The 26,853-nt window shown below is 41.0% G+C and overlaps 2 protein-coding genes across 3 annotated transcripts in view; one reads left to right on the top strand and one right to left on the bottom strand.

The window, feature by feature from the left end:
* The window catches only part of LOC104060503 (synaptotagmin-like protein 2), a 58,321-nt gene extending 46,562 nt beyond the window's left edge, over window positions 1-11,759 (bottom strand). The window contains exon 1 of the mRNA XM_054075735.1: window positions 11,590-11,759. The gene's annotated coding sequence lies outside the window, so the exon portion shown is untranslated. The remainder of the gene's footprint in view (window positions 1-11,589) is intronic.
* LOC128853173 (V-set and immunoglobulin domain-containing protein 1-like) lies at window positions 1,632-26,853 on the top strand. 2 transcript variants are annotated; one of them, XM_054075737.1, is made up of 8 exons: window positions 1,632-1,859; window positions 5,160-5,320; window positions 10,475-10,582; window positions 17,061-17,259; window positions 19,156-19,311; window positions 19,971-20,090; window positions 21,119-21,245; window positions 22,664-26,853. In XM_054075737.1, exons 1-8 carry the CDS (start codon window positions 1,811-1,813, stop codon window positions 22,845-22,847), a joined length of 1,104 nt encoding a protein of 367 aa, XP_053931712.1. In that variant the 5' UTR covers window positions 1,632-1,810; the 3' UTR covers window positions 22,848-26,853. The 2 variants fall into 2 exon arrangements, with proteins under 2 accessions (XP_053931712.1, XP_053931713.1); XM_054075738.1 differs by lacking the exon at window positions 10,475-10,582.

Raw genomic sequence — 26,853 nt, 5'->3', positions numbered from 1 at the left:
AGAGCAAGCACTGCCCACCCCGTGGGAATGCTGTATGAAGTGCTGACAGTCAGAACTAAGATAAAGACACCTTTTATAAAACTTTTGGAGCTGGTTCATATAAGAGTATAATCAAACCATGACATCTGCCTAGAGATTATTGAGACATCTGCCATGCAGAGAAATATCTGGCAGAATGAAATTCCCCTACGTCCATAAACCTCATCCCAGTAGTAACTGACACCACCAGTAACTCACCACTTCTGTGTTGAAACATCTACCACCACATCCTGGTAGAGATGAGGGAGAGCCTGGGAATACCTCTGCCCTCCAACCACACAGAGTCGGATGTGGAGCCCCATCTGCCTAAAGGCTTCCCCAGCTGCAGCACAGCCCTGCCATGGGCAGAGTGGCTGCCCTTGCCTGTCACTACACAGACAGGAACATCAGGCATGAATTGACACAGGTTTTCAACAAGCGTGGAAAAAAATAAGTAACTGATAGTTTTATTTATCTTGGTCCTAGGTACAGGCGCTCATCTAAAAGGCAATGCTGCCCTCTGTTCTGTCTTCAGCAACTCACTCATGCATGGCTGTCACCACAGACCCAGTTACTCCCATCACAGCTTGGGGCTTTTAATTGGCCTCAAGTCAAATGATGTGGAATAAAAGAAAGCAAAGCTGGCTCCGGCAAGAAGCTGCGCACCCTCAGTTCCTAATGAGCTTCAGAGACTTAGAGAAGGTGTTTTGCATTCACTAAGGAAAAAGTAATATACTGCAAGTTATTGTAATTAGTTCTTCAAGTCCTAGTCTTCATCCACTGCTTTTTCAATATATAACGCAGGTATTAACATTTAAATAATAATCAATATATTCACCTTTTATATTTCAAATTTGCTATAGTTTAAACCCTCAAGTCCTCATCCTAGTCGCTACTGACATGGAAAGTAGATTATTCCCTTCTTTCTCACCCTTACAGTGAGCTTTTACTATTGAAGCCATCAAACAAGGAAAATGGACTCCGAAGAGTTCAAATTCTAGGTTAAGACAGGTTTGTATATTGTAGCAACTGATGAATCTGCAATATTTACATGGTTAACAATGTCAAAATAGATTATATGTTATTTTAAATAGTATTTTCTCTTTAATACTACATTTTGTATTAGTAGCAGCCAACATAAGAAATTAAAACCTGATGAAACAGATTTCATTATCAGTTTAGAAGATAATGCTTATTTTATCTTTATTTTGTTGTGTTAACTTATTGATTAGTTCAATACAGAAATTTCAAGGCAACTATGAGTCCTATGTAATCAGTCTTTACAAAACTGTATGGGAAACATGTTTTAAAGTGAAAATGTATTAACAACATATTATCTCCACATTTTTAATACCTGACTATTTTTTAAAAGAAATTATAGAATTAACAGGAAATAAAGATCACCCCTTATTCATATTAGACCCAACTCCAACACCAGTAATACCATTGACTGTTAAATAGCTCCACAAATACTTTTCTTGCACTTGGTGGAAGTACTTACGTAGGCAAATACTGCTGGGCCCTCATAAAAGAGGGAGAATCTCGGCTTCTCTGATTCAAAGGTTTATTATTAACAAACCCCTCAGTTGCTCAAACCCCACAAAATGGTTTCAACTGACAGCCACACCATTAGTCGGAGGAAAGCACACATGTGATAAAGAAGGGGAATGACAAAGCTCACTGACGTGTTGATACACAGCTGATAAGGAAAACAAAAACTCACTGGTAAAAAAACCAGTTGAGTTTTAGTTGAAGTCAGAAGCAGCATCTGGTCTCTTTTCTCACCAAGAAGATGTTTGCAACGATGCTGAAGATATTTCCAGTTCTAGTCATCCTTACAGGTAAGAATAACAAACTGATTGAAATAGCACTGGAATAAAGGAACCTGCTGAAATAAGGGAGAGGGTGAACCTGACTGGTAAACCTGGAGAAAGTTCAAGATTAATTTCAGGATGGAAAGAAAATCATGGCTCTAATGCTATGCCGTTCTGTGGAAACAAGCAAGCTGACCACTGACTGCTAAGAGTTGCTTGCTTGAGAACAGAATTTTGGCTTTGGTAAATTAATACTTTGCTTTAGAGCCAGAAAGAGGCAGAGAGCTCTCACGTAGAGTGTTCAGATCTTTCAAGAGCTTCAGGGTTCAGTTTTCTCACATTTGGCTGTTGGCTTCCCTTGATAATAGCCCTGGGAAATGCTGCCTTTGTCCCACTCCCACCAACAAATTTTTGGGAATGCTTAACTTCAAGCATGAAACAATCCTTTGGATCACCCTGAAGTTAAGTGACGATGTAATACTTTGCTGAACCTAGGAATTATATAGTATATTGAAGATTATGCATTATTTATGTTTCAAGGACATTTCATTGTGCAAAGCTTTATTTTTAATGTATACAGAAGCAGACATTTTAAGTCTAAAGCACCACAGTGATGAACAGCCTCTGCATCCACTAAAGAAAATGGAAGTCAAGTTTCCACATTTTCTTTTTAAAATGGAATTATCTTGTTTGGGTGGGTGAGAAATATTTTAAATAGTTACTCCTGGTGTTTCAATGTTACCGCTCTCACTCACACATGAACCTCACAGATTTTTTGCCTTAGAAAGGAAAAGTAACGCACTGTTAGCACCGATACTTTTTAAAACAATGTCTTGTAATTTTAAAGCCCTGGATTTAAGACTAGGGGTGGGTCTGTACTGACAGGCAACTGGTTCTGGGGGTTCTGTAGTGGCGAGGAAAAGATCAGCAAACGTGGACTTCAGGAGCGTTAAAAACTGCATGGGACTTCAGTGAAAGTAGGCAATCCCCAATTAACTGCAATGGCTTTGTTCAGAGCAAGGAAACGATCTTACTGTAATATTGATCAGTAAAAGACGTAGATCAACCATTTTTAGAGTCCTCTTCAGACTAGCCCTTTTCACTCAGTTACCTCTTACACATGCGCTTTTTTTGCACAATGTATGAAAGGGGATTATGAGTTTGAAAGTGTCAACAGTGAACTAATGCAAAGCAAAACTGCCATGATAGGGGAACCGGTTCTGCAGGGGCCAGTTTGCTTCACTTCCAGTCAAAAACCCCACCTTACAATTAGTGATGGCTTTAAGATGTCTCACTGGACAATGGGCGTTTGGTTGGTTTGGGCTTTATATTTTTACTAGACCAAAGCCTACTTCAACTAAAGAGATTCCTTCAAAATACGCAGCTTCGTGGAGAATAGAACGCTTTGTGGACTCGTTTCTGCTAAAATTAATTTTTTTCCGGAAAAGTTTATAACAGCCAGCCTCTGTGGCACCCCTGACTCCAAAACTAGAGAATGATAATGGAAATACGTGAGGCAGATGACTGGGAAATGGATATTTTCGGTAGAATGACACAGTTTTGAAAGACCATAGCTTTATTCAGCAAATAACAGGAAATAAATAAGTGTAAACCTGGAAGTATTATGGTGGCAAGAAACTCTCATCCTCTGGCCAGCTTCAGTTGATAAAGCTGAGAACAGTGAACTGAGATATCAAAAATAATATTACACAGCTTTTGTATTAGATCTCAGTAAGGAATAAGCTACCCTAAACGCACAGGAGAAGCAGGACTTGCAGCCAGCTCTGGGATCCCCTCTTTCCCCAAGGCAGGTTTGACACATTTAGGTCAATCTCCAGCCATTCCTGTGAGATTGTCTGCACATATAATGTAAATCTTGCTGTAGTTTAAGCCCTCAAGTTCTCATACCAGCCACCACCAATGTGGAAAGCAGATTATTCCTTTCTTCCTTACAGTGAGCTTTTACTATTGAAGCCATCAAACAATGAAAACAGATCCTGAAGAGTTCAGGCTATAGGGTCAGATAGATTTGTATATTGTAACAATATACAATAAACAATTGTATATTGTATATTATAACAACTGAGGAATCTGCAACATTTACACGGTTAAAAATGTCAAAATACATTATATTTCATTTTTAAACAATATTTTCTCTCATAGAGCTGATAATTTGAGCAAAATACTCTTTTGGCACTACTGGAGGCTCAGCTTAGGCTCTCAAAAGCAGCACCTAAGCGTAGGAAGTACAAATATTTCATTGAGAAGAAAATTTTGTATGTTCTGCCTCTATCATTCATATATGCAATAAGCGCACATGAAAATTACTACAGCATATAAAGCTCCGAGAGACTTGTATTTCCCATCACATTCAATAGAAATGTATTATCATTCAGAATCTCAAGACAGTAGCTTTAAAACCCGAGTCGATGGTTTAGCAAAACCCTGTCATCTAGACTTATTTTTCTGACAGCTCTAGCCTTGCTGCCACATGTCCCCATTGCTATGGAGAACAGAAACAGATAAATACTGTAAGATGGTGCCTGATTCCTTTCATTAACATGGCAGCGTGGCCAAGACAGATTGGAATATTACGTGAAAGAGCTCACAAGTTATGTTTGCTCCCTCTCTGCTTTAAGCACAACAGAAAGGGTCTATAAAGTTATCACAGAATTTCTTACAATCCACATAGTAAAAGCAGTTCCCAAAAGCTTAGTTTAAGGTTTCCAATGCAAAAGCATTAGAAAAGAACAGCTTCTGCATCTAAGCCCTAAAAAACCTAACCAAAGGCAAAGTAATTAGCAAAAGAAAGGCTGCTGGGTTGCAGCTGGGGGGAACCTGACAGTGCCAGTGAGTCCACAGAGACAACACTGTAGGAGAAGGTGATCCTCAGTGAGTATCAGACATTAAAGGAATAATTGCTAAAAAAAAAAGGACAAGAAGGGTGTAAAAGAGGGCTTGAGACAGCTGCGAGTGAGAGTGCAACGTGCAGGAGAGCTCTGTGAGTATGGAAGAAAGGTTCGGTTTGCCACAGGCTCTGAAAGAGAAGACAAGTCTCTGCAAGCGAGGACAGGTGTGTTTTTAGGAACTTTGCTTTTTCAGAATGTTATTTGTTGTAAGGGCACAGGTATTCTGTGGGATTTCTCTGCTTGTTAGCTTTTGCCCGCTCCCAGCTTGTTATCACTCAAATTTCCACACAAAGCCCAAGGGAAACTGTACCGACAAGAAGAATGATTGGACACGTCACACAGGTTTCTTTGTTAACTGTTGCACAGCTCTCACGGTTGGTCCTCGCTGATCTCTCCTCACCACACTTACTACCCACAGGCCACGTCAGCGGTGTTGTGGTGACCATCCCTGAGAAGATAGTGAATGTCACTACAGGCGGAAATGCAACCCTCCTCTGTACATACACAAGTTCTGAGCCGCTGGGAAATTTCTTTATTCAATGGAGCTTTTACAGTGCCCAGGAGAGCCAGCTGCATACCGTAAGATATTTATTTAATATTAATACAAAGTTATATTTAAGATATCCTTCAGCCCTCACAGAGTCCTGTTAGGTTCGACAGTCTTATTCTCACTATAGATAGATCAGTGAGGTGGGTAACGTTGGTGCTCCCACCCTAAAGAGAAGGGGCTGGGGTGCAATGACATTTAGGGGCAGATGCAGAGTTATCTAGGCTATTGGCTCCCACTGGCATGCCTGAACTCCTTTAGAAACTTATGAGAAAGTACAGGAGGGATTCAGATGCTTGGACTTGGAGCAAGTCACACAGGAAGGGTGAAGCAGAGCAAAGACCAGGTGTCCCAAAACCACACAAGTGCTCCAGCTCCCTTTGCTCTTGTCTGGCAGGTATTTCCTTCCATTGTAAAGGCTGTTTTCCTGGCGAGACACCCTTGCCTATGACAATGTGTTCCCCCACGGAAGGATCAAATGAGAGCTGCTTGGCTCAGTCGCTGTTGTGGCTCTTGGGCAGCTCAGTAAGAGGAGCACTGCCCAGCAATAGGCTATCAGCGCAAAGTGAGCAGTGAATATTTTGGCAAGAATCTCCAGAAATTTGTCAGAGCAGGAAATCTGCCATATGAAAACTTGTGCTGGTACTTCACAGAATCCCACGGGTGTCTTTGTGGTAGCAGAACAATTGCAGATCAAAGGCAAACACCCCCTGTCCTTTCTGAGACCCTAAAAGGCAGCAGAGCCAAACAGGAACTCCCTCCAGGAGTCTGAAGAGACCACGAGGTAGGTCACAGTATCAGCACGGAGACAGCACCAGGACTGTGAAGGACATCAAGCAGTACACAGCTAGCCTGAGCCTCTCACGCAGCTGTAAAGACTTGTAGAGCAGCCTGAGGTGCCTGGGAGGAGTCAGGGATGGGATGTGTATCTCTTATACATACTGACACTACTGCCCAGACTTCAAGAACTACCCATGAATCCTATTTTTCAGTGAGGAAACACACCCATGGATCTCACACCCAGCATAATGTGGAGGGTATGAGTTCCCTTCAACTCAGTCCTAACAGGTGTCAAGCAAGCACTACCACCTTCCTTTATGAGAAGAAATGCTGATTAGAAGTGTCACTACATCCTTGAAGGTGACTGATTTTTTTCCATGCCCTGGTGTCGGGCTTGTGCCTGTTGGACAATCAGTCCATTTTCTCTCACATGGTTTTCATCCTGCTGCTAACCTTATTTGCCTGGAAGTTCAGCCCTCCTGCCTGGTGTTACACCCGAGAGCTGATGTAAAGAGATTAGACTGCCACAGTTCGCACTGGTGATATTCCTGTTACGTTCACCAATTTCCTAATAACATTGTGTTAGGAAGTTTGCCATTGCTGATAAAGTGTTACACCTTCTGCTTGATTTATCAATTATAGCAGGATTAGACTGTCTGCAATTTGCAGAATGTATTGTATGTAACATATTTGGCATTGAACAGCAACAGCAGCTTGTAAGAAACAGCCTTTCAATGTGGGACAGAACTGCTCGCCCTCCTGTGGTGTCTCATAGCCACGGATAAAGACTGTGTCAATGCTAAGTACACTGGGCCCATCCCAAATTCTGATTCTAGCTGAACGCCTGACCAACACCTTGACTGAATAATTGTATGAATAGCTGTTACTCATCGATTTTTTTTTTCCAAGTCAAAACTATTGTATTAAGTGAAGAATTATTCAGGAAAGGGCAGTAGCTGCAGGTTTCCTAAGCTGTACACAGCACAATAGATTATATCCACTACATTGCAGTACATCATAAAATTGTAATCACTTGTTCAGGTGGGAAGTACAGCACTGAGAAAGGATCAAGCCTATCCTCTCCAGATTTGGTTAGAGTCTCTCCCTGTTTCACTTGTGTCAAATTTTCCATGCTGAAGATATTTTCTGGTCACAAGCAAGAGAAATAAGCAGATTGGAGTTGTGAGTATTTTAGAGGGAGAATGAGACAGTCTCAGGAGACCCAGGAGAGGAAAAACATTTGTAGACTGTGACCAACGAGAAAGCAACCCCAGAGGATTACAATCAGAAAATACTGTAAGTGGTTCAGCGTATGCTTAACAAGAACTGATGTGAGGCTACCAAATGTCAGGGAAAGCTTACAGATCAATCCCTTGAGCACTCATGCCTGGTTTCTGCAGCTCCCACTGCAGGCAACAGGAAATCTGTGCCTGTAAGGACTGTAAGAAACACCATTGGTAAAACCTGCATCTGGTTTTCTCCCTATATGAAACCAATTTCATGGTAAATTCACTTTCACACCACAACACATGACCATTTTTAATGGATGATTCACATTTTCATTAAATAAAGTCAGTTAAATTGGGAAAACCATGGGTTAGTGACTAACCCTGCTCTCCTTGATCCCAAGGTAAAATTCCCTCTGGCCACAGTGCCAGTCATCCTCGGCCTGTGTGCTGGGCGAGGCCAGGAGGATATCCTTGGCTCCTCTGAGCCTGCTGGTGTGTCCAGAGGGTAAAAATGCTTGACTCTGTACCCTCGTTCCACAACATGGTACCATTTTGAACCTATTCACAATAAAATTGTTGTAATGAAAACACTGGGGAGAAAGGACTGTGCCTGCTTGGGGAAAATACAACTCAAAAAATTACAGCTGAACATGACATTGGATTTTCAGCCTCCCTCTGAACCCACAGCAATCCAAGGTTGCTATTTCTATGACTTTTCTGAGCTTCAGGAAGGACAGAGGGCCTGAAACCATGCGTGTTTTTCTCCCACAAGTTTAAACAAAACATAATCTCTCTTTCTACAAAGCTGGCTTTGCCCTGGTCGCTTGGCACGTAGCTGCAGTTAAGTTTCACATTTTGTTCCAAGTAGGAAATATATGCACACCAATGGAGAGATGCCAGCTTTGGCTTTAATTGTTTAGATTAAAGAATACTAAAATGCAAGTAAAAAATATATTAAATATCCTCGTAAAATGACAAAACCAATGGACCTGAACAGACCGGCACCATAGCTTACCGAATACCAGAACAGTAGCATTCACTTTAAATGGGATAAAATTGTTTAATTTTATGAGCTATTTAGATTCTTCTAAAACATCAGTAATAAATAAATAAACACAGAAGCAAATATTTCCTTATATACAGCACATACTGTCCCTGAAAAAGTTTGCTGATCGCCTTTTTTTTTCAGTAACTGGATAACATTTTCAACTTCCATTTTTTAAAGTAGAAAATTCTGCCAAATATTTTGAAGATAGGATTCTTACAACTTGAGGGGAGGAATGTTCATTGTAATAAAGAATCATAGTAGTGTTTGGGTGGGAAGGGACCTTAAAGATCACCCAGTTCCAACCCCCCGCCATGGGCCAGGACACCTCCTGCTCGATCAGCCTAGTCAACCCATTCAACCTCGCCCTGAAATAATGTTTATTTACATAATAGGAGCTGTGGCCCTTTCTCTCTCCAAATAACGGAGCAAACCATAGAACATTAGAATTAAGGTAAATTTATGTCACCAAGATGCTTTTAGCTTGAAGCATTAATGAATGCGAGCCCTAAATTACTAGACTTTAAGACATAATGTTTAATAAGCACTGAGGCCATAGGTACCCCTTTGAATAAGAAAGTCAGTATTTCACCCTGCCGCTTACATTACAGATTTTGCAGTGTTTTGAGCTACATCAGCTCAGGCACAGCTCCGTCTGGAGTGAAATCAATAAGATCAGGATCAGGACTGGTGCCAGTGTTAATTTAACACCCCAGAGCACCCAGCAGCAGATTTTACCTTGCTTCAAGGTGAGGCAGTGCTGTGCATTATTCTGCAGCCCCGAGGCAGGGCTGCCTCCCAGCACTGGCTCTGGGAAGCCGGCTGGTGTCTTCTGTTGTTTGTTCTGGTGTTCTCACATCCTGTTCCACATTGCCCACCTCACACAACGCTGGTGCAGGTGCCTGACAGTTAAAAGTCACGGCAGTTACACGGAATAGGGTGAAATACCGCAAGCAGGCTGTTCAGAGGCAGTGTGATGAAAAGGGAGGCAGCAAACAGCAGAACAGCAGGTGTTCGCAGCCCTGTTTTGGAGACAGGGTGGCTATGTACAGTGTGCGAATAGAAATCTTGTTATTAATTGGAGCTTAACCCTGAGAAGTTTCTCCAGCGGAAGTAATTCCCCTCATTTAAACTAAGTAAGGTAAATATCAACTCACAGAAAATAGAATGACATTCATATTTTAAACTTTTTCTTCTTGTCGTTTAGCCCTTAGCAACACGATTTTAATAATAAATTTAATTTTTAAATTCTAACTCCCAGCCAAGGACCTTGAGAACTTTCCAATACTGAACTATCTCTCTGTCACCTAGACAAACTAGGGCAAACACTGCTCATTCAGCTCACACAGGGTAAAAGCACATCACAGCCTGGCCTGGCTCATAAGGTGAACTCTCAGCTCCTGCAAAGAGCTATATCTGTGCTTCATTTCATGCTCTGAGTCATTTGGCTGGCCTCAGCATGAAGCACCTAAGTAAATGTTTGAAAGCTTGAAGCTTGCTATTGACTTTGCATAGGCAAGGCTACAGCGTTGCAAAGCCAAGTACAAGTCCTGAACCTCCCCGTGGCCACACCTTGAGTCTCCAGCCCAGGCCACTCACTGTGACTGAGTCCGAGTGACCCCCTCCCTGGATGCCAATGGCACACTGTGGGCTGCCCGTGGTTATGGCTGGTGCTGAGGTGACACGCTGCAGGGAGAAGATAAAACACGCTGAAGATAAAACACGCTGATACACAGCCGATAGAGAAAACACAGAGGAAAGTGGAGGCATGTCAAAAATGATCAGGTTGTAACTGGTGTGTTGGGACCAAATATTAGACTACAGTCTTAATTTGCCTAATTTTAGGTAAAACTTAGAAATAGCGTTGTATCACATCTCACTTTTGATCTCACTCTTCTGCAAAATCTGCTGAACACGAGGCATAGAATCATAGAATCATAGAATAGTTTGGGTTGGAAGGGACCTTAAAGATCATCCAGTTCCAACCCCCTGCGATGGGCAGGGACACCTCCCTTGTGAACAGCACCGATGGTACTGATGGGGAGCCGTGTTGAGAAGAGGCTCTTTGATTTTGGGGGAACACTTAAAGTCTCATTTAACTCTCAGATCAGCACATTTTTACTCAAATACAGAGTTCCCCGTGTCATGGTATTCTGAGTATGGATGAAAAGTCAGTCAGTCATTGTCAAAAGATGGTGTATGTGACAGATGCACGGGGAAGATGTAGCTGGAGATACAAGGTAAGAAAAAAATACCCACAATCTTAAGGGGAAAAAAAGAGCTAAAGTGCTTCTACTGCTTCTACTAGATTTATGTTTCTGTGAGACCTATAACCATGTTCTGGATTAAAATCTTAAAGCCGGCTGAATCAGATGCATCATGCAGAATTTTTAATTCACCCTATTTTTTATTGCATTTTCCTCTACCAAAATTATTTTGGATGTAGCTATTGTTTTTTTCCCCACAGCTATTCTAGGTGGCTGAACTAGCATCTTCAGGAATATTCTACCCAAATATTCTACCATCTGAAAGGCATGCCCACACACCAGGAGCCTCTGGGCTGAATGTGACCAAGTCTGGATAGCCCAGATTTGGTCTGCAATATTTACATAGCAAAACTTCCTCATCCTGGAATTCCTTTCTAGAATATAACAACATTTTGAGATGTGATGGATACAACGGAACACTAAACTGACTGGTGAACTGTCTTCCTCCCAGCTGTCAGTTCAATGTCCCGTCCATAATCTATTCCAAACTCTCTGACTGCAGTGGGATTCCTGTCTTACCATGAGGTACAGGATACAACCCAGTGTGAAGGAGGTCTAATAATAACTAATGCAGAGCAGTTACCCAAAAAGCACTGAGAAAGCATGTTTTTGCTTGATGCACTGTAGAAATTAGTCACTAACAGTTCAGCCACAAGGATGATACTGTGAGAACTTGAAAGAGCTGCTCCTCGAAAGCATTTTGCACCAGTTAAAGCTGCTGAATGATTAATGCTTTAAAGGCTTCTGCCATCCATCCCTCTCTTCTGCTACCAACACGCAATTGTGACAAGCAGCTTATAGCCATTATTAACATCCTCAGTTACCCATGGAAAAATCCCAGTCATGCCGGACATAACAACCCTAAAAGATGAGCAGAGTTCCAACAAAAACGTGTGAAAAGCAGCTGTGGATGAAAAAGAGGGCTCAGGCACAAGACACACGTCAAAGAAAACAACACACGTGAACATTCGCTTTCTTACCTAGCCAAGCTCAGAATCCGAGTCTTGGGCTTTAATTGACCCTTTGAGCGTGCAGCATTTGTTCTCTAATGAGATGGTAAGATGGTTAAGGGAGTGATGAACACTTGTTTCCCTTGCTATTTTATAAATTCTGTCTGTACTCAGAATCAAAAAGACATAATGATATCCAACAAGTGAAGCTGTTAAAATCCTCCTTTGCATTTATTGTTGAGAAGGAGACTTTAACGGTTCTTTTTCTAGTAGCTTCAGGAAATGTCAGACAGAAAACGATGAAACAACCCAATGACAGAACCCTCTGAATGCCTGAGCTTTACAGCTCTCCAGGCAAAGACTGTGAATCAGATGCTGAATACATAGCCTAGAGGAACATCATCCAAGAGGATGCTGTATCTTTGCATCTGCTGGGGAGGGGAAGTGAGCAGTGGCTGGGAGAGGGAAGATGGGTACTGAAAAAGAAGTCACGTCCTGAAACTGCCTCCTAGTCAGGAAATTAAGACTGTGGAGACTGAGTGGGACATTTTGTAACACATCTTCAAGTACATCCCATCTTACAATTTTGATATCCAGATGTACAAGGCATGTTTCTTGCAATGTGATGCAATGACACCAGTAGAAAGGAGGCAAGAAGAATGTTGACCTGGACAAACGAGTCTATCCAAAGACATCTGAAAAATATGTAATTAATCAAATTCTAGTACGTATTTGTCCTGCCCCAAGAAGAAAGGAAGCAGATGGAGGCAGGTTTCTTCTAATTTACTGCCTGTTTTTTCACGCACCCCCTCCACTCCTTATGGAAGAAGATCTTTCTATAGAAGTTGTATAAAGAAAACCTGTAGGTGGGTTCCTCTCTCGCTGCCGAACATCTGGCAGCCTTTGAAAATCCTCAACTCAGCATTAGCTCTGCCAACTGTTTCCTCTTCAGGCAAAAACCTTCCTCACTCCCACACTAGAAATGGAGAAGCCTTCCCACAAGTCAGGTTACAGGAGAAGAAAAGCACATGTGACTTCAGATCCTTCAGAACTGGTGACAAATAACCTTGTCTCCAGCATCTGGAGTGCATTGAGATTATCAAGGTTCTCTTCCAAAGGAGTACGATCATTCCCAACTCCCCGTTCTGTTTGTAACCCAGCTCCCCCAAATAGGTACATGAATAGTTTACCCGACTGCCTTGGAAGTCTGTGAGCCCATATCCTTTTCTTGGTTGCAGCAGAAACTATGGCTGTGGAAATGCAGACTAACTACACCACTGCCTTAGAAAGGAGAGAAGGAAGGCTGCTGATTTAGGCACTGCCTGGCCCACAGGTTGAACAACCAACAAAACTGCAATCCTTTCTAAGGCCAGCGAGATGTTTTCTGGGCAATTTACCTGTTTTGCAGAACTTGTTTTTTCAGCCTGTGGAGTTACTAAGGGCAGCATTTTTAGGAGTGGTGTTCTCCACTTCTTTTTCTGTCAGTTGTTTTATTAGTCATCCCAGGCAGCTGCTCCCATGAAATGTGAAAAGGCACCATTATATAATAATGTGCATGATTAAACTAACTGGTAATGAGAAGCGCTGACCATTGCTGCATCCTTAATACTGTTTTAACTCCGGTAAACCATCAACTTAACTAGACCTGCTCATGATTTTGCTTGAGGACATAAAAAGCTTATTTTTTCAAGAGAAGCACAGCAGATTTCTTTCCTTTTCTTTTTTTCACATTCAAGATGTTGCACTTTAAATACACTTATCACATCAAATTAAAAAGGCTTCCAGGAAAAGTCTACCATTCACTAAATTTACCATTTTCCCATACAGACATTTTAGGTAACAAGGAGAGAAATGTCAATGAGATGAGTATCTGTAGGAGGGAAGATTAGCTTTCTGTTCGCCCTCTCCCCCAAAATTCTTCTATATCTTCAACAGAAAAATAGTTTACTTTTGAAAAGAACAAAAACATTTTTGCTAAGATTTTCATTTCAGCTTTTTGAAAGGCACAAACACGGGCTTTTCAAGGGCAGTATAAAACTACTTTGAACAAGGGTTTAAAATCCCCATTTTTAATGTATTATTTAAAATGGGCTATGAATTCACAGCCAATTAATTGAAACATGTTCCTCTTAAATGAAATTTCCTGTGTAAACAACCCAATCACACCTCTGGGACAAGATATGCACTCAGTAATTAATCACAACGTTACTCAGTCTTTTTGGTGTCTACCCCCTTCCTTCAGGCAATGAACTCCAGAGCTGGTGAGATAAGCATCATGCAGGAGCAGAAGAACAGAGAACAGGCAAAAGCCTGCAGAGGAACTGAATGTGTTTCCTTAAGATGTTCCACTGCTTTTATCTTCATAGTTGAAAAAAAACAACCAAGAAAGATTCTGCTTAAATCCATGAAGGGAACAAGCATTCTCTGCTGTGTTGACACCTGCCTTGGATTTAACAGTGTACACAAAATACTTTCTCCGCATGCATTCAGACAGGAAGAGAGAACACAGGGGATTAATTTTTCAGGGTGTTGGATGAAGGCTTAGAGACATAATTCACTCTGACTTCAGATCATATACCCAGGAGCACTTGCTCCTCTGTATAGTGTTTCTGGCATGCCCTGACTGCATTTAAGACTCATGGCAGTAACAGTCCTATTTCCCAGGAACATGTGCTATAGCTATGCCAGCACTCAGTGGGCAGCTTCTGCTACTGTTCACTCTCACATAAATCCCACATTGCTCTGAGACAGACTCAGAATTTAGGTCCTTTTTTTTCAGGCATTTTAGTAGGCTACAATGGCCCTGCCTCTCCCTGTATGCTGCTGGCATGCATTACTTCATTTAAGTCATTGTACAACTTCATTTCACATTAGTGCAAAGAGCTGATGAAACCTCTTTCCCTGCCCCACTCAAACAGATCCAATTGATGGAGAGGAGATGCAAATCCAGCTCATTGTTGCTGAGATCTATATAGGAATGTCAGCTTAAGAGGAGGCTGAAATCAGACATCACAGTTCTTGTAACTTCGGACTCTTGCAAGGAAGAGTGTATAACACTTGTTGCTCATACTGGATAAATGTAGAATGAGACAAGTGTGGCCAGTGTGGTTTTGGAATTACAGGTAGATAAATTTTCAGATGACAGATTTGCTTAAACCAAACTTGCTATCTTGAACATTCGCCTTTCTTGGGGAATACAAGGATGCATATCCAGACTCTAGTTTTACAACAGAGGTCCATCTCTAGACATTTCTAAGCAAAAAATCAGTTTACATACAAACAATGGAAACTGGAGAGTCTACCCAGCTGCCCAGAAGACTTTCTAACCTCGCCTGCTGCTGTGCTAACCTGGACCTCTTACATTCCCTCACTGTAACACCAGCTTTCCACATGCTGGCAATGCAGTAGCGTAGCTTGTGTATTCAGAGCCCTGCATCAATTGTACCTGGTATTTGTAATCGTGGGGCAGGGAAAGCTAAGGTCTGGCTGGAAAGTAGGCAAAAATGCACTTGGGATGGGGCCAAGCTGCAGTACAGAGCTGCTGGTGCTGTGCAGTCTGGGTTCTGACCTTCATTTCAAAGCCTTATCTTTTCATAAACCAGCTGTGCTCTGGCAGTTTTGGGGTGTAGCTTGCCTTAAGTTAATAAAGGCTTTCAGATAACATTGCTTAAAGACTTTAGTCAACACAGTATCAGGGTGGACAAATAGAATTAAGAATAAATATTCTTAATTCAAAATGCAATCAGTTGATCTGCAAAGTAAAGCAAATCATACTTCTTGCCTGGAGATGTGTAGTGTTCCTAAAGGCAAGGAAGTTTGACCAAAAGGAAATTTTGATAGTAGTCAAGTGTGAATGGTGTTTCATAGGAGTTTAAGGAGCTTTTTCCTACAAGTATTCTCCAGCTATTCTCATTAAAATACATGCTGTCAGTCCAACTCAATAAATATAATACATTTACACTGCTGATTCTGGAATACCATCAATAGGAACAACGTGAGATCTCTTTGGGTCCCAACCCGTAGTTCTATATGTTTATGTCTCGCCCATTTGCAAAAATGACCGAGTATGCTGGAACTGTTTCCTTTGCCTGGACAGCGGAGTTTGTGCAGTCAGACGCTGGTGAACATAGTGCCTATCCCAAATACTATCACTTTCACACAACACTGTCATTCACACCTGAGAAAAATAATTAACATTCCGTAGTTTTCCACATTAGCTTTGTTCTTTCAGATCTTGGTTTCCCAGCAGAGCTAGACTGGACAGAGCGTGTGTACTCCTTGAAAACCAATATATTTACCCACAGCAGGTGAGATACTGCCATTCCTGAACAGACTCAAGGCCCAAGTCTCAGACAACCAGCCAGGCTCCACAATGAACACAATTCTACCTCTCCTTTCAGTCAATAGACAGCAGGTTCGGGCTTACAAGCTTATGAAGCCAATTTTGCTCCTACAGCGCCATTAAGTACAACTGATGCTACCGAAGTCAGTGACATCAGTTAACTTTAAGAAGTAAATCTTTATTTGGGAGGAAATGTTGCATTCATTAGAGACATTGACTACATCTACAATTCTGAAAAACTTCTTTCACCATTTAGTAAAACCGGAACCTCTTGATCCCTTCTCCAAGCCCTGAGGCTAACAGTATTCTTGACTTCTACCTGTGGTATAAACTCAAAAAAACCAGGATAGTCCATGACACTGACTCTGACCCTTATTACAAAAACAAGGAGAACAGTGCGGCTGCTCTAACTGCATCTGTGATGATTCTGCTGGTGTTCTTGTACTGCATTTTTATTGCTTCTGAATTCACTGCCAACAGATCAGGTGCCTTGTTTGCTTAGACTGATGCCTTGTCAATTCCTTTCAATTGTTTGCTTGCTTCTGTCTTTGGAAAACTCTGCAGCCATCCATTTTTCACACTGGTAAATCATCAACTTCACTACAGCTGCCCATAATTTGCTTCAGAATATAGAAAGCTTACTTTTTCAAGAGAAGCACAGCAGATTTCTTTCATATTTTTTTAACAGTTAAGATGGTGCACTCTAAAAACACTTGTCACATCAAATTAAAAAGGCCCATTCTTGTCACAATCATCTACTGAGTTGCTCAGTAATAATATCACAAACTATCATATTTCAATTAGAACCACAATTCATTGTGAGTGGCAGCATTTTGCCACAGAACTGTCCTGTGATAGAAAATGGCATCACCTTTGTTTCCACAAATGCATCAGTCTGCAACTGGAGGACCCACAAAGAACTAGCTACTGTCCACTGACACAACTAAAAAAATCTCAATTCTGAAAAGCTTGTCTTTTAAGAACTATCAGGAATATATATTCAAATGTACCGTGTTTTCAGCTCTTTTTTTCTTGGGTGAGGGGGCAAGGAAAGGGGTGATATTGCTCGGCTTAATCAACTATATGCCAATTATGAGTACCAAAAAAAGCGGCAGGAAGATGTCTTGTTATTAAACTAACAATGGATTCTTTATCACAGATCTATTATTATTCAGGAGGCCAGTCTTACTCCTACGGAGAGTTTAAGAACAGGATAACAGCTGCAACAAATCCAGGGAATGCATCAATAACAATCTCCAACATGCAGCCCTCAGACACTGGTTCCTACACCTGTGAAGTTTTCAGCCCACAGGGCGAGGCTGGTCAGAGTCAAAAATCGGTGATTGTCAATGTGCTGGGTAAGTGCCTTTCCTCTCTCTTGCTGTAGTGCAGCTTTCTGCCCTTATTATGAAACAGGAGGCTCAAAATACACACGACTAGAAGGAATAAGAGAACTGTGACAACTGAGGCCCAAAGACTCAGAGAAAGGGCTCAGTGATGCCTGAGGCACAGGTTTTTCCAAGGGCTCTGGAGGCAGGCAGAGCCCGGGGTGCCCTCTAGCTTCCAGGCAAAGCAGAGCCCAAAGCTTCCAGCACCGCTTGGCAGCCACGCTTGCATGACCGACAGTCACATCTCATTCATCAGATTCACTTTGTGCTCTCAAAAAGCTACCTGATGCAAGCAGGTAAGCTGGTTGCTGGAATTACCCAACCTCACGATATTTTTTTATGTCAGAAAACAAAGCCCTTTTGGCTGGGAGTGAAAACTTCTCTCTGGAGCTGTTACTTTCATGATAAACCAGCCCCAGGAAAGGCTAAAACTTTACAGATTTTACCTAATGTTGGTAATTGTGACTTGCTTAAATCTAGGGAGAGGCAGCAGTACAGCCCAAGGGTTCCAGCTAACCTCTATTCCCCAAAACCCCAGAAACTTAGTATGTGTTGGATGGAAGTAGTGTAAAGTCTGTTTTGCACGGAAGAAAGCAACAGTTCAACCATGAATAGACAGCACAGAAAGGATGAAAAGCAGTGGAATGAGATATTTTACCTCCTAGTAAGATAAAAGTTTGTACTAACCCCATTTAATCACTACTTTTATATCGAAAATTCATACCTGGTCAGAATGACAAATCAAAGTCACATGAGAACAGGATTTCCAACATCATTTTTCTCTCTGCCAGGGATAAGAAAAAGACACACATAAACTCAATCCCTGAAAAAATCAAAATACTACTGTTAATTCTCATCTAAAATTTCCCAAACAAGTAGTAAATCTTGGAGCAGTTGAGTAAGAGATTGTACTTTTCACATGAACCCAAGACTTTTCACATGAACCCAAGAAAGGTAGTTCATTTATGCACACAAAGTCGGGCTCTTGTTCACTGCTGTTATAGTTCCACTGAGGGTACGCTGAAGAACCTCAGCAGCATATCTGTAGGTAAGAAATGAAAAATAACAGGTGTAAGCGAAGACAGAATCGTTTCCTTTGTGCAATGTGAGGAAATGCTATCAAAACAGATACTTTTTTTTAACAGAACTGCAGTTAATTTCTTTCCTCCACAGCTGCAACATACTGAAGAACTGGACCCTGACCCCCCCCTTTATGTGGAAAAGCTCCTACTGCCTCCCTGAAGAAAATGATTCCATGTGACAGAATGCTGAAATGATGAATAGCAATTGGCTCTAATTATAACTAAAATAATTGATAGTCTTCATCTCAACACCTCCATAATAATTTTTAGTATGCAAATGGAAAAAAAGATAATAAAAATATATCCTAGGCCATGTACACGTAGTTAACATTAGTCAAATCCTTACGGGAGTGCCTTTGGTCACAAGGCACTGTTCTCAGATGGAACTCTGTAGATGTGGTTCCATTCTTCACTTACAGCAGAATCATAGAGTAGTTTGGATTGGAAGGACGTTAAAACCCATCCAGTTCCAAACCCCCTGCCATAGGCAGGGACATCCCACTGGATCAGGCTGCCCAAGGCCCCATCCAACCTGGCCTTGAACACTTCCAGGGATGGGGCAGCCACAACTTCCCTGGGCAACCTGTACCAGTGCCTCACCACTCTCGTCGTGAAGAAATTCCTTCTTATGTCTAGTCTAAATCTGCCCCTCTCCAGTTTATAGCCATTGCCCCTTGCCCTATCGCTACAACCCTTCGTAAAAAGTGCCTCCCTGACTCAAGGGGGAGGCTTGTAGCCCTGGGTTTGTGCTCACAATGTGTCTGTTCTCATTATTATTTTACAGTCAGACCGTCAACACCGTTCTGCAAAATAGAAGGAACGCCTGAAAAAGGCCATTTAATCTACCTCTTATGCAAATGTGATGAAGGATTCCCTCGCCCCACCTACCACTGGTACAAAGTAGATGAGAATACCCTCAAGCCTGTGACTGAACAACTTAGTACGTAACCCATACTGTGATCGAGATCTGGAATTCCACAGCACCAGCCATTTCAAACACCATATATCACATACGGTAGTTAAAGCCTATCGTATTCTGACAGTTGATGTCACAAAACCATCTTTACTTACTCAAATCGACTGGTAGCTGTGACAAGCACAGCACGTTTTTACTATTTGTTTTAATAAAAACTGTGTGACATGGTAAAGTCTTGTCTATGCTGCTACTTTAAGTTGTTAAAATGGGAGGAATGGTTATGCCTTTACATATCCATTCCCTTGGAATTTTGAGTGAACTCAGAATAAGTCAATTTGTCATGCAGGTGCTGAGACCTGCATCCTGAAAACCTTCAGTATCTGTTACATTTTCATTTGTGAAGTTACATTGACAATCCTATCAGTGTGGGTAAAACCTCAGCCAGACAGATTTGCAGAGTAAGAGCTTACTTTTCATGTTCTAATACACTCCTGCAGAATCCACTGTAGTAATTTTCAAGGAAGGTAAATGGTTTTAATGTAAAGAATATTAAAAAAACCCAAATGAATAATCAGAGAACTGTTTCTGATTTCTTAAAAGCTCTCAGTATTACTAACTAAGGAAACCATTTGCCTCTATACAGTATACAAAGTGTAATCTGTACTTGCTCTCTTTTGTCACAGATCCAAATACTGGCATTCTTTACATTGGCAACCTCACCACCTTTGAAACCGGGTATTACCGGTGCATAGCCAGCAACATCCTGGGGAACAGCACTTGTGAGCTGGACCTCACTGCAAAACGTAAGTTTAATGCATGAAAGTAATCACACATTTGATGTATGACAGGTACAGTATGCAGAAAAACACTGTAACATCTTTAAAATAGATATATTTTTTTCAAGTAAGAACAGAATGGGCTTTGGAGAGCTCTGGAGTTTTCACTCAGTTGTGCCCAGAATTTATACTGACCTAGACAACTCATTTAACATCTCCAGCTTCATTTCTCACTGGGAGCGGGAACTGAACTTGGCTCTGACTGCAAAGCCTTTACTGAGAATCAACAGACACTGAGTTTAGAGCAATGTCTTCCAGCCAGCAGTCCCACCAAGGTCCCCCTGCCCCAGAATTTACAACCACCACTGAATTGTGGTAGTCCAAGAGCTGGGGCACTGTAGATGTGACCAGTAGCTAAGAATACTGCAGCCATGGAAAAACACCTTATTCTGACTGCCCTCAAGCAGTGGTCAACCACATCTGCAGGCAGATTTTTCATGTAACCTGTAATGTTCTTGGTTCTTAACAAGAACCAAGCATACGCTGTACGAGACAGGAGAGGTGTCCCTGAAATGGTCCCTACTTTACTCCATGGTCTATAAATTGAAAATTGCAGTCCAGAGCTAGAAGCTGTTCTGAAAAGGAAATAGAAGATATTGGGGCTCACAAACGATCAGAGCATACATTTTACATCTCAGCTGAAATACAGAGATAAAAGAACCCTGAATTTCAGAATTCTTTTTCAAGGACTGAAGAGCAAAGGATTTCAGCTACCACCAGTTAACAGCCTAACATTCCCTTAGATAAAGATAGGGTTTCTTGGGGTAGGGAGCTAACTGACATGAAAGGAGGCAGCAAAGGTCATAAAAGCATACTTTTCCCTTTCCTACAGAATCACTGGCCTCCCTCCTGGAAATACAGCTGCCAGTCAGTTTTTTTGTTCTTTGAATCTGATGCCTTCTCTCTGCTAAAGGCTCCTCCTCTAAAATTTCCATAGTTTTTTTTGCTATAATAATACTTTTTAAAAAGGCAAGTAATCTTTTCTGGTTTTCCAGATTCAGATGGTGGAATCGTTGCAGGAGCGTTAATTGGAGCAGTTCTGGCAGCTGCTGTCATTTGTGTTATCGTCTGGGTCTTAACCAAGAAGGCAAAGAATAAGAATTCATCAAGTAATGAGATGCAGTAAGAGTTCCATTTGCTTCCTTTAAAGACAATTACTTCTGTCAAGTTCTGCTGCTAATCCACAACTAAAGTTAAATGTAATTGCTGTGGGCGTTTTTTGAAGAGTAAATAATACAGATTTTGAGAAAACTTCTGGAGTGAGAATATTTGCTTTTGTGTGACTTTTAAGCTGTTGCTCTTCTAACAGAAGTGGCCGTTACTGTCTTCCCCACATTTACAGCCAGATACCACTTAAGAGTATCTAGAATAGTAAAGTATATGTTTTTTAAACAATGCAAACTAAAAATGAAAAGTTGGAAAATTACTTTTTTAATACTTAAAAGTTAACATGACTATTGGCAAGTGGAAGACTTAAAACAAGGAAGAGCAACTAAGGGTAGCCTCAGCAAATTTATTGTTGGGATTGTACATTACTGGATTTAAACACAGAAGGCTCAGTTCAGTATGATTTGAAATTACAGGACACATGTTTGGGATACTGTAAGGCATCTCAAATGGCAGGAGTCACCAGGTTGAGGCAATAGAATGGAACCCAGAAGATCCATTTTTGATCCTGCTCTGGAAATGTAATTTCCTCTGTGTTTGGTTGCTCATTTTTTCCTTAACTTGCCAAATCTTCAGAACAGGGATAATCTTGCATGCTTTACAGACTGTATTTAGCTCCATGATGTTAAATATTAAGTGAATACATACAGCTGAGGCCAGGAAAAGATATTATGTCATATGGACACTTCCCTGCAGCAGAGGTCTAAGACTTCCTAATATGGAATTCTGCTAAAATCCAGACCAGTGGCCAGTCCCTCATGCACCTGATTTCTCCTTTCAATCAATGTAGAATTAACTCCTATTTTTGTGCTCAGATCCTAATAAATCTTACTATACTGAATTAATCCACTAGCATCTGATAATTTTTACATGTGAAAGCACTTGTATATCAGTATATATATACTCACTTAAATATCAGGAGTCAGTTTATTATTATTTTGATTAGATAAATGGAATTCATAACTGTTACTAAAAATATTTGTCTAGATTTCAGCCTTTTCATAGCTCTTTCCTGACTGGACTCTGTTTTTAAAGCACTTGAGTGGCACACCAGTTCAACACGGAATTTCTCAGGAAGCTCACGCTAAGCAGTCTGTTTTGCTGCCCCTTCTCAGACACTGATTGCCAGCACTTGGTTCCCCATTCTGCTTTCCTGGCCTAGCATTTAAACATAGTAAAATTCATTTTATTCTAACCAGGTCACTTAAACCAGTGATGTAGAAGCCTTCTCAGGTGTTCTTCTTGGAACAGATTCATAATAAGGGGGTTACTGTTTAAACAACAGTAATACAAAGACTCAATCTTTTGAAAGACTCTAGTGTAGATGGGATTTCAACATGTGAAATCACAATCCTCATCCTGTCTTCCTGCAGAGAAATGGCTCAGAAACAACCCAATGCAGAGTATGTTCAAGTACCCAATGAAGAAAACATTCCTGGGACCACCATTCCATCAAGCAACGCGACAAATGAATACCATGGTGTTGACGAAACAGCAGCTGCTGGAACACCTGAAAATGATGAGAAGCAAGAAGTGGAAAAAGAAGAAATGGCCTAGAGGTTTAATACAGTTTTCATTGTCAGCTTTGGACCTCCTTATACAAAAAGCATTGTCATTGAATTAACATAGAAGCACGACTAAAACTTAAATGGGCATTTATATTGTGAACCACTGGGCTGGAGATCAAAAAGGGTCTGTTACACATGCACTTTGTGAATAGCAGAACATTTGGCCTTTAAACAAGTTTAAACAAATTTATTATCTAGTTACAATTGTACATAAATACAAGTATAAAAATACTTTCATCCACACTTATCCAACCTATTTTGCAAAACTAATTAGGAAATGGGCTGAAGCATCTGACAAAGAAAAAGCTTTCCAAGTCAACTCTCAGTAATGCTGTATATATCCATGCAGTTCTGAACCACAGCATCTTCTCCAGAAACAGTGTTGGCCAACCTCATGTTTCCTGTGCACCAAGAACAATCATCACGGCCAATACATGGCAGTTTTTAAAGGATCTGATTTTGTGTGTCCCAAGTAAAAAGAAGTTTCTTCCATGTCATCAGAGTGCAGAAAGAGATGTTAAGACCCTGAACAAAGATATCTTTTGTGTCTGAACTCCTCTTAAAGCTAAAAAAAAAAAAAATCCTTGAAACTTTTACCCTATTGCTGTCTGATATGGAATATGTTTTGTTAACAATGACCTTCTTGGCTTTGAAGTCCCCAAGGCATCAGCATTCCAAAGTTAGGTGTTTCAGCGGCTCTGGTTTTCAGTTCAATGGAATTAGTATTCAGATACCCAGTTCAGACATTGATTGACTGGCTTCAAGACAACAGGAGCTGGAAATCTAAATCCCTCGCAAGACTTGTTACAGTAGAGTAATAGATTCCTCATGACACACAGATACATCTGCTTTCAAACCACAGAAGTGAATACTGCCTACCACACAACACACTAGCTCAGATGATGCTTCCTCTGAGATGATTTGAATCTATTTCCAGGCAACTGCCCTACCCACTAAGCAACAAACTCATGCTACTGCTGCTCTCTTTAGCCCAGCGTAACTTTGACTGTTTTCTATAGGTTAAAGCATTGAGAGGAAGGGTGACTGGTGCACCCATGCCAAGACCCAACAGCTCCAGTAATGAGCACTCTCTTGGAAAGGAGAAAAGAGAATCGAATCATATACACTCTGATCACTAGGCACCTCTTCTCTCTGGGTTTCATTTCTAAGCAAACTCAGCTCTCCAAAACGGCAGAGACATACTTTCTGAAGAGCTCAAGGACTGCAGGGCTCCAATAAATACAGGCACAAAACTGCAGCAGCTACCTTCTCAACTCCATGGAGCAGATACTCACTGACACAAGGAGGCACGGGCTTCGATCTCATGCGCTGCAGGAAAATCTGTCTGGCTCAGGGATCTGGAACTTCGTGGCACACAAGTCTTTTATAGGATCATATAGGTTCATGCAGGATCATAAATCCTTTGGTGACTGTTCCTAGCCTGTAAGCATTAGTTATATGCAAGTCAACTTTAAAATAGATAAAAGAACACATCTGTGCCAAAATTTCCCGGTTCAGTTCCTACAGCTCTAAGTAGATTTATCAAAAAAGTGATCACAAAAGAAACCAACCAGTCAACCAAACCCACCAAAATAAAATGACAAAGGAAAAAGATGTCAACATTCAAGCCATGAGGTCCTAAATAAGATTAAATTTGGATCATTATGCATAACTGCATTCATTGCCCTTTCTACACAGTTTTCCAGCTTTCAATATTTGTCTTCAACATGTGTGATCTAGAGTTTAGTCTCATTCCAGAGCAAAACAGCATTTATAGTGTTCTTGTAGCATCATTTTAGCTAAAACCTGCTTGTGCTGGACTCAGAGGGCTAAATCCTTACTAACACCTACACTGCCGTGTTCTACCAAGTGGATCCTCGCACTCCTCTCTCTCCAGGGTATCCAGGGTGAACCTTAAGCCCTGACCTGCATGGAAGTCTTTTCTTAATCAGGCATCTCTTACTGAGTCTTGTGGCAATTTTGCTAAGCAAATTCCTCAAACTCACATCCTTGCCAAAGTTGTTTCCTAATGAGATAATGCAAATAAATTGGTCCAAGGGAGCCCACGACTCGGCTGAGAGTGGCACTAATTCTAAGTAATTTCTTTTCTGACATTCCCAGGCTTTCTTTGACTCTTGCCCTTCATGGGAAAATGTAAAAAACTCTCTTCTCTACACTGCTGTAGTTGTATTAGTTCTTCTAAAGTCATCTACTGTATGTATGTCTTAGCTACAATTTTCTTATTGTAACAGTTTTCGAACTTCCAAATCTCTGCAACAGCACTATTGTGATTGAAGAGGGGAATAGATTATGTGGTTATTATAATTATTTTAAGGTTTCCTTAATCTCACTTCCGCAAATTTCTCTGCATGTATTCCTAGTATAACTTGCTACACTAAGATATGAACTTACGCTGGTATTGTAATCGCCTTGCATAGCCAATACAACTTCCTAGAAAGATCTTGCACTGTCTAGAAAAGTAGAAATTACTCAAGTTAGGTTAATGTTTTTACATGAAAAGAAAGAACAATTGAGCACAGGTTCTAGACTAATAATTCCTCTCATATTTCTAGCCACCAGTGTGTAGTAGATAGTATTACAAAACAAAACAAAATGCAAAAAAATAGAAGCAAACTACATTGCTGGAGGTGAGGAGGAAAGTAAGGAAAATAACATTTATGTGGAGAATCTTAACATATTGAGATATTTCTGTAGGCCTCCAGGCAGATGTTTGTTCTCATTATGAAGTTCCTCTCATGTAAAACAGTTTATTAAAAAGGATAAGGCACTATTCCTAGCGTTCTACTGATGCTCTTGGCAAAGTACAAGCCAAATTAGGGATTGATCCACAGTGCATAGCTGAAAACCCTGCAGAGCTACACAGGATGCAGAAACGTTTCAGAATTTGCCTCAGACGCTCCGACAGTCTTTGCTGCGTGGCCCATTTGTCTTCTGAGAGAGCAGGAATCATTAATATGGAAACCAGGTATCAGGCTGACAGTCGAGCCACTGTCTCCTAGGGAAGTTGATTTACAAAGCTACACAGCTGCAGCAGGTTTTTTGCCTCACAAAGATCAAGGATGAACACAGAACCCTAACTTCAGCTTGTCTCAACTGAAGGATTCAGTAGCACCTGCGCAATACACAAGACACGTGTACTCAGTCAGATTCCTCCTTCAAGCAAGGTCTGCACGGCCAGAGCTTACTGTATAGGCGATGTTACTGCTCCTGCTCTCAATAGGCACTCTCAGTGAAATTCAAGCTGCACTTTGCTTTCTAGGATAGACTTAAAGCACTTGCTGAGGACATTTTTTATATGTTTCTGTCTTGCTTATAAAAATAAATTGCATTACCTTAATCCCTACAAGTCAAACTGTAGAAACTGTCATCTACCATTTCAACCTTTCCTTGCAGCCAAAGAATAAACATGTTCTATTTCCAGACTGTGTAATGGATGGCAGGGTTTCATCTGACTTGTTCACATCCCAAGCAGAGAAGCTATTTAGAAAATATTGGGTTTGTTACATGTAAGTTTAATAAAGTTTTATAACACCAAAGACTGCTGTTCAAGAAAGTTCTTTATTTCAGAAAATTTCATCACCATGATTTGTGCAGAAGGGAGAACCTATTGCACTACTACCAAAAGTGATCTTACCGACATCAGAACAGAAGGTCACTTTTCAGAGTCGGTCTCGTTCGCTCTTCCTTCTAATAATTTAATACCAGGATGTGCTATGAGTAAACAAAGATTAAACCAGGCTTCTTCTATAAAATAAGAAGCAAGCACCAGTGCTACAGAATGGGAGTCAAACACAACAGAAAAAGAAAACTACAGAAAGAGCAAGAGGAAATGAAATTAGATCCCAGAGAAGAACCCAGAGCCAACCATTACATAGGATCATATTTCCAGAGGTAACCCCGAAACTGTGCCTGCATTCTGCAAACAGTCCAGTGCACTTCATCAAATACATATATTTAGAGATTCAAAGAAAGAG

This window comes from Cuculus canorus, chromosome 10 (genome assembly GCF_017976375.1).
Source record: "Cuculus canorus isolate bCucCan1 chromosome 10, bCucCan1.pri, whole genome shotgun sequence".
Lineage (NCBI taxonomy): Eukaryota > Metazoa > Chordata > Aves > Cuculiformes > Cuculidae > Cuculus > Cuculus canorus.
Note: the sequence above shows the minus strand (reverse complement) of the source record. Positions and strands in the feature narration are given on the sequence as shown.

What these genes read in the sequence shown, in the direction of transcription:
- LOC128853173 (XM_054075737.1), top strand. Translation starts at nt 1,811, where the DNA reads ATGTTTGCAACGATGCTGAAGATATTTCCAGTTCTAGTCATCCTTACA. An exon ending in AGGAGAGCCAGCTGCATACC is followed by an intron (nt 5,321 to 10,474) that starts GTAAGATATTTA and finishes ACTCAAATACAG; the next exon opens with AGTTCCCCGTGTCATGGTAT. An exon ending in GATGTAGCTGGAGATACAAG is followed by an intron (nt 10,583 to 17,060) that starts GTAAGAAAAAAA and finishes TCTTTATCACAG; the next exon opens with ATCTATTATTATTCAGGAGG.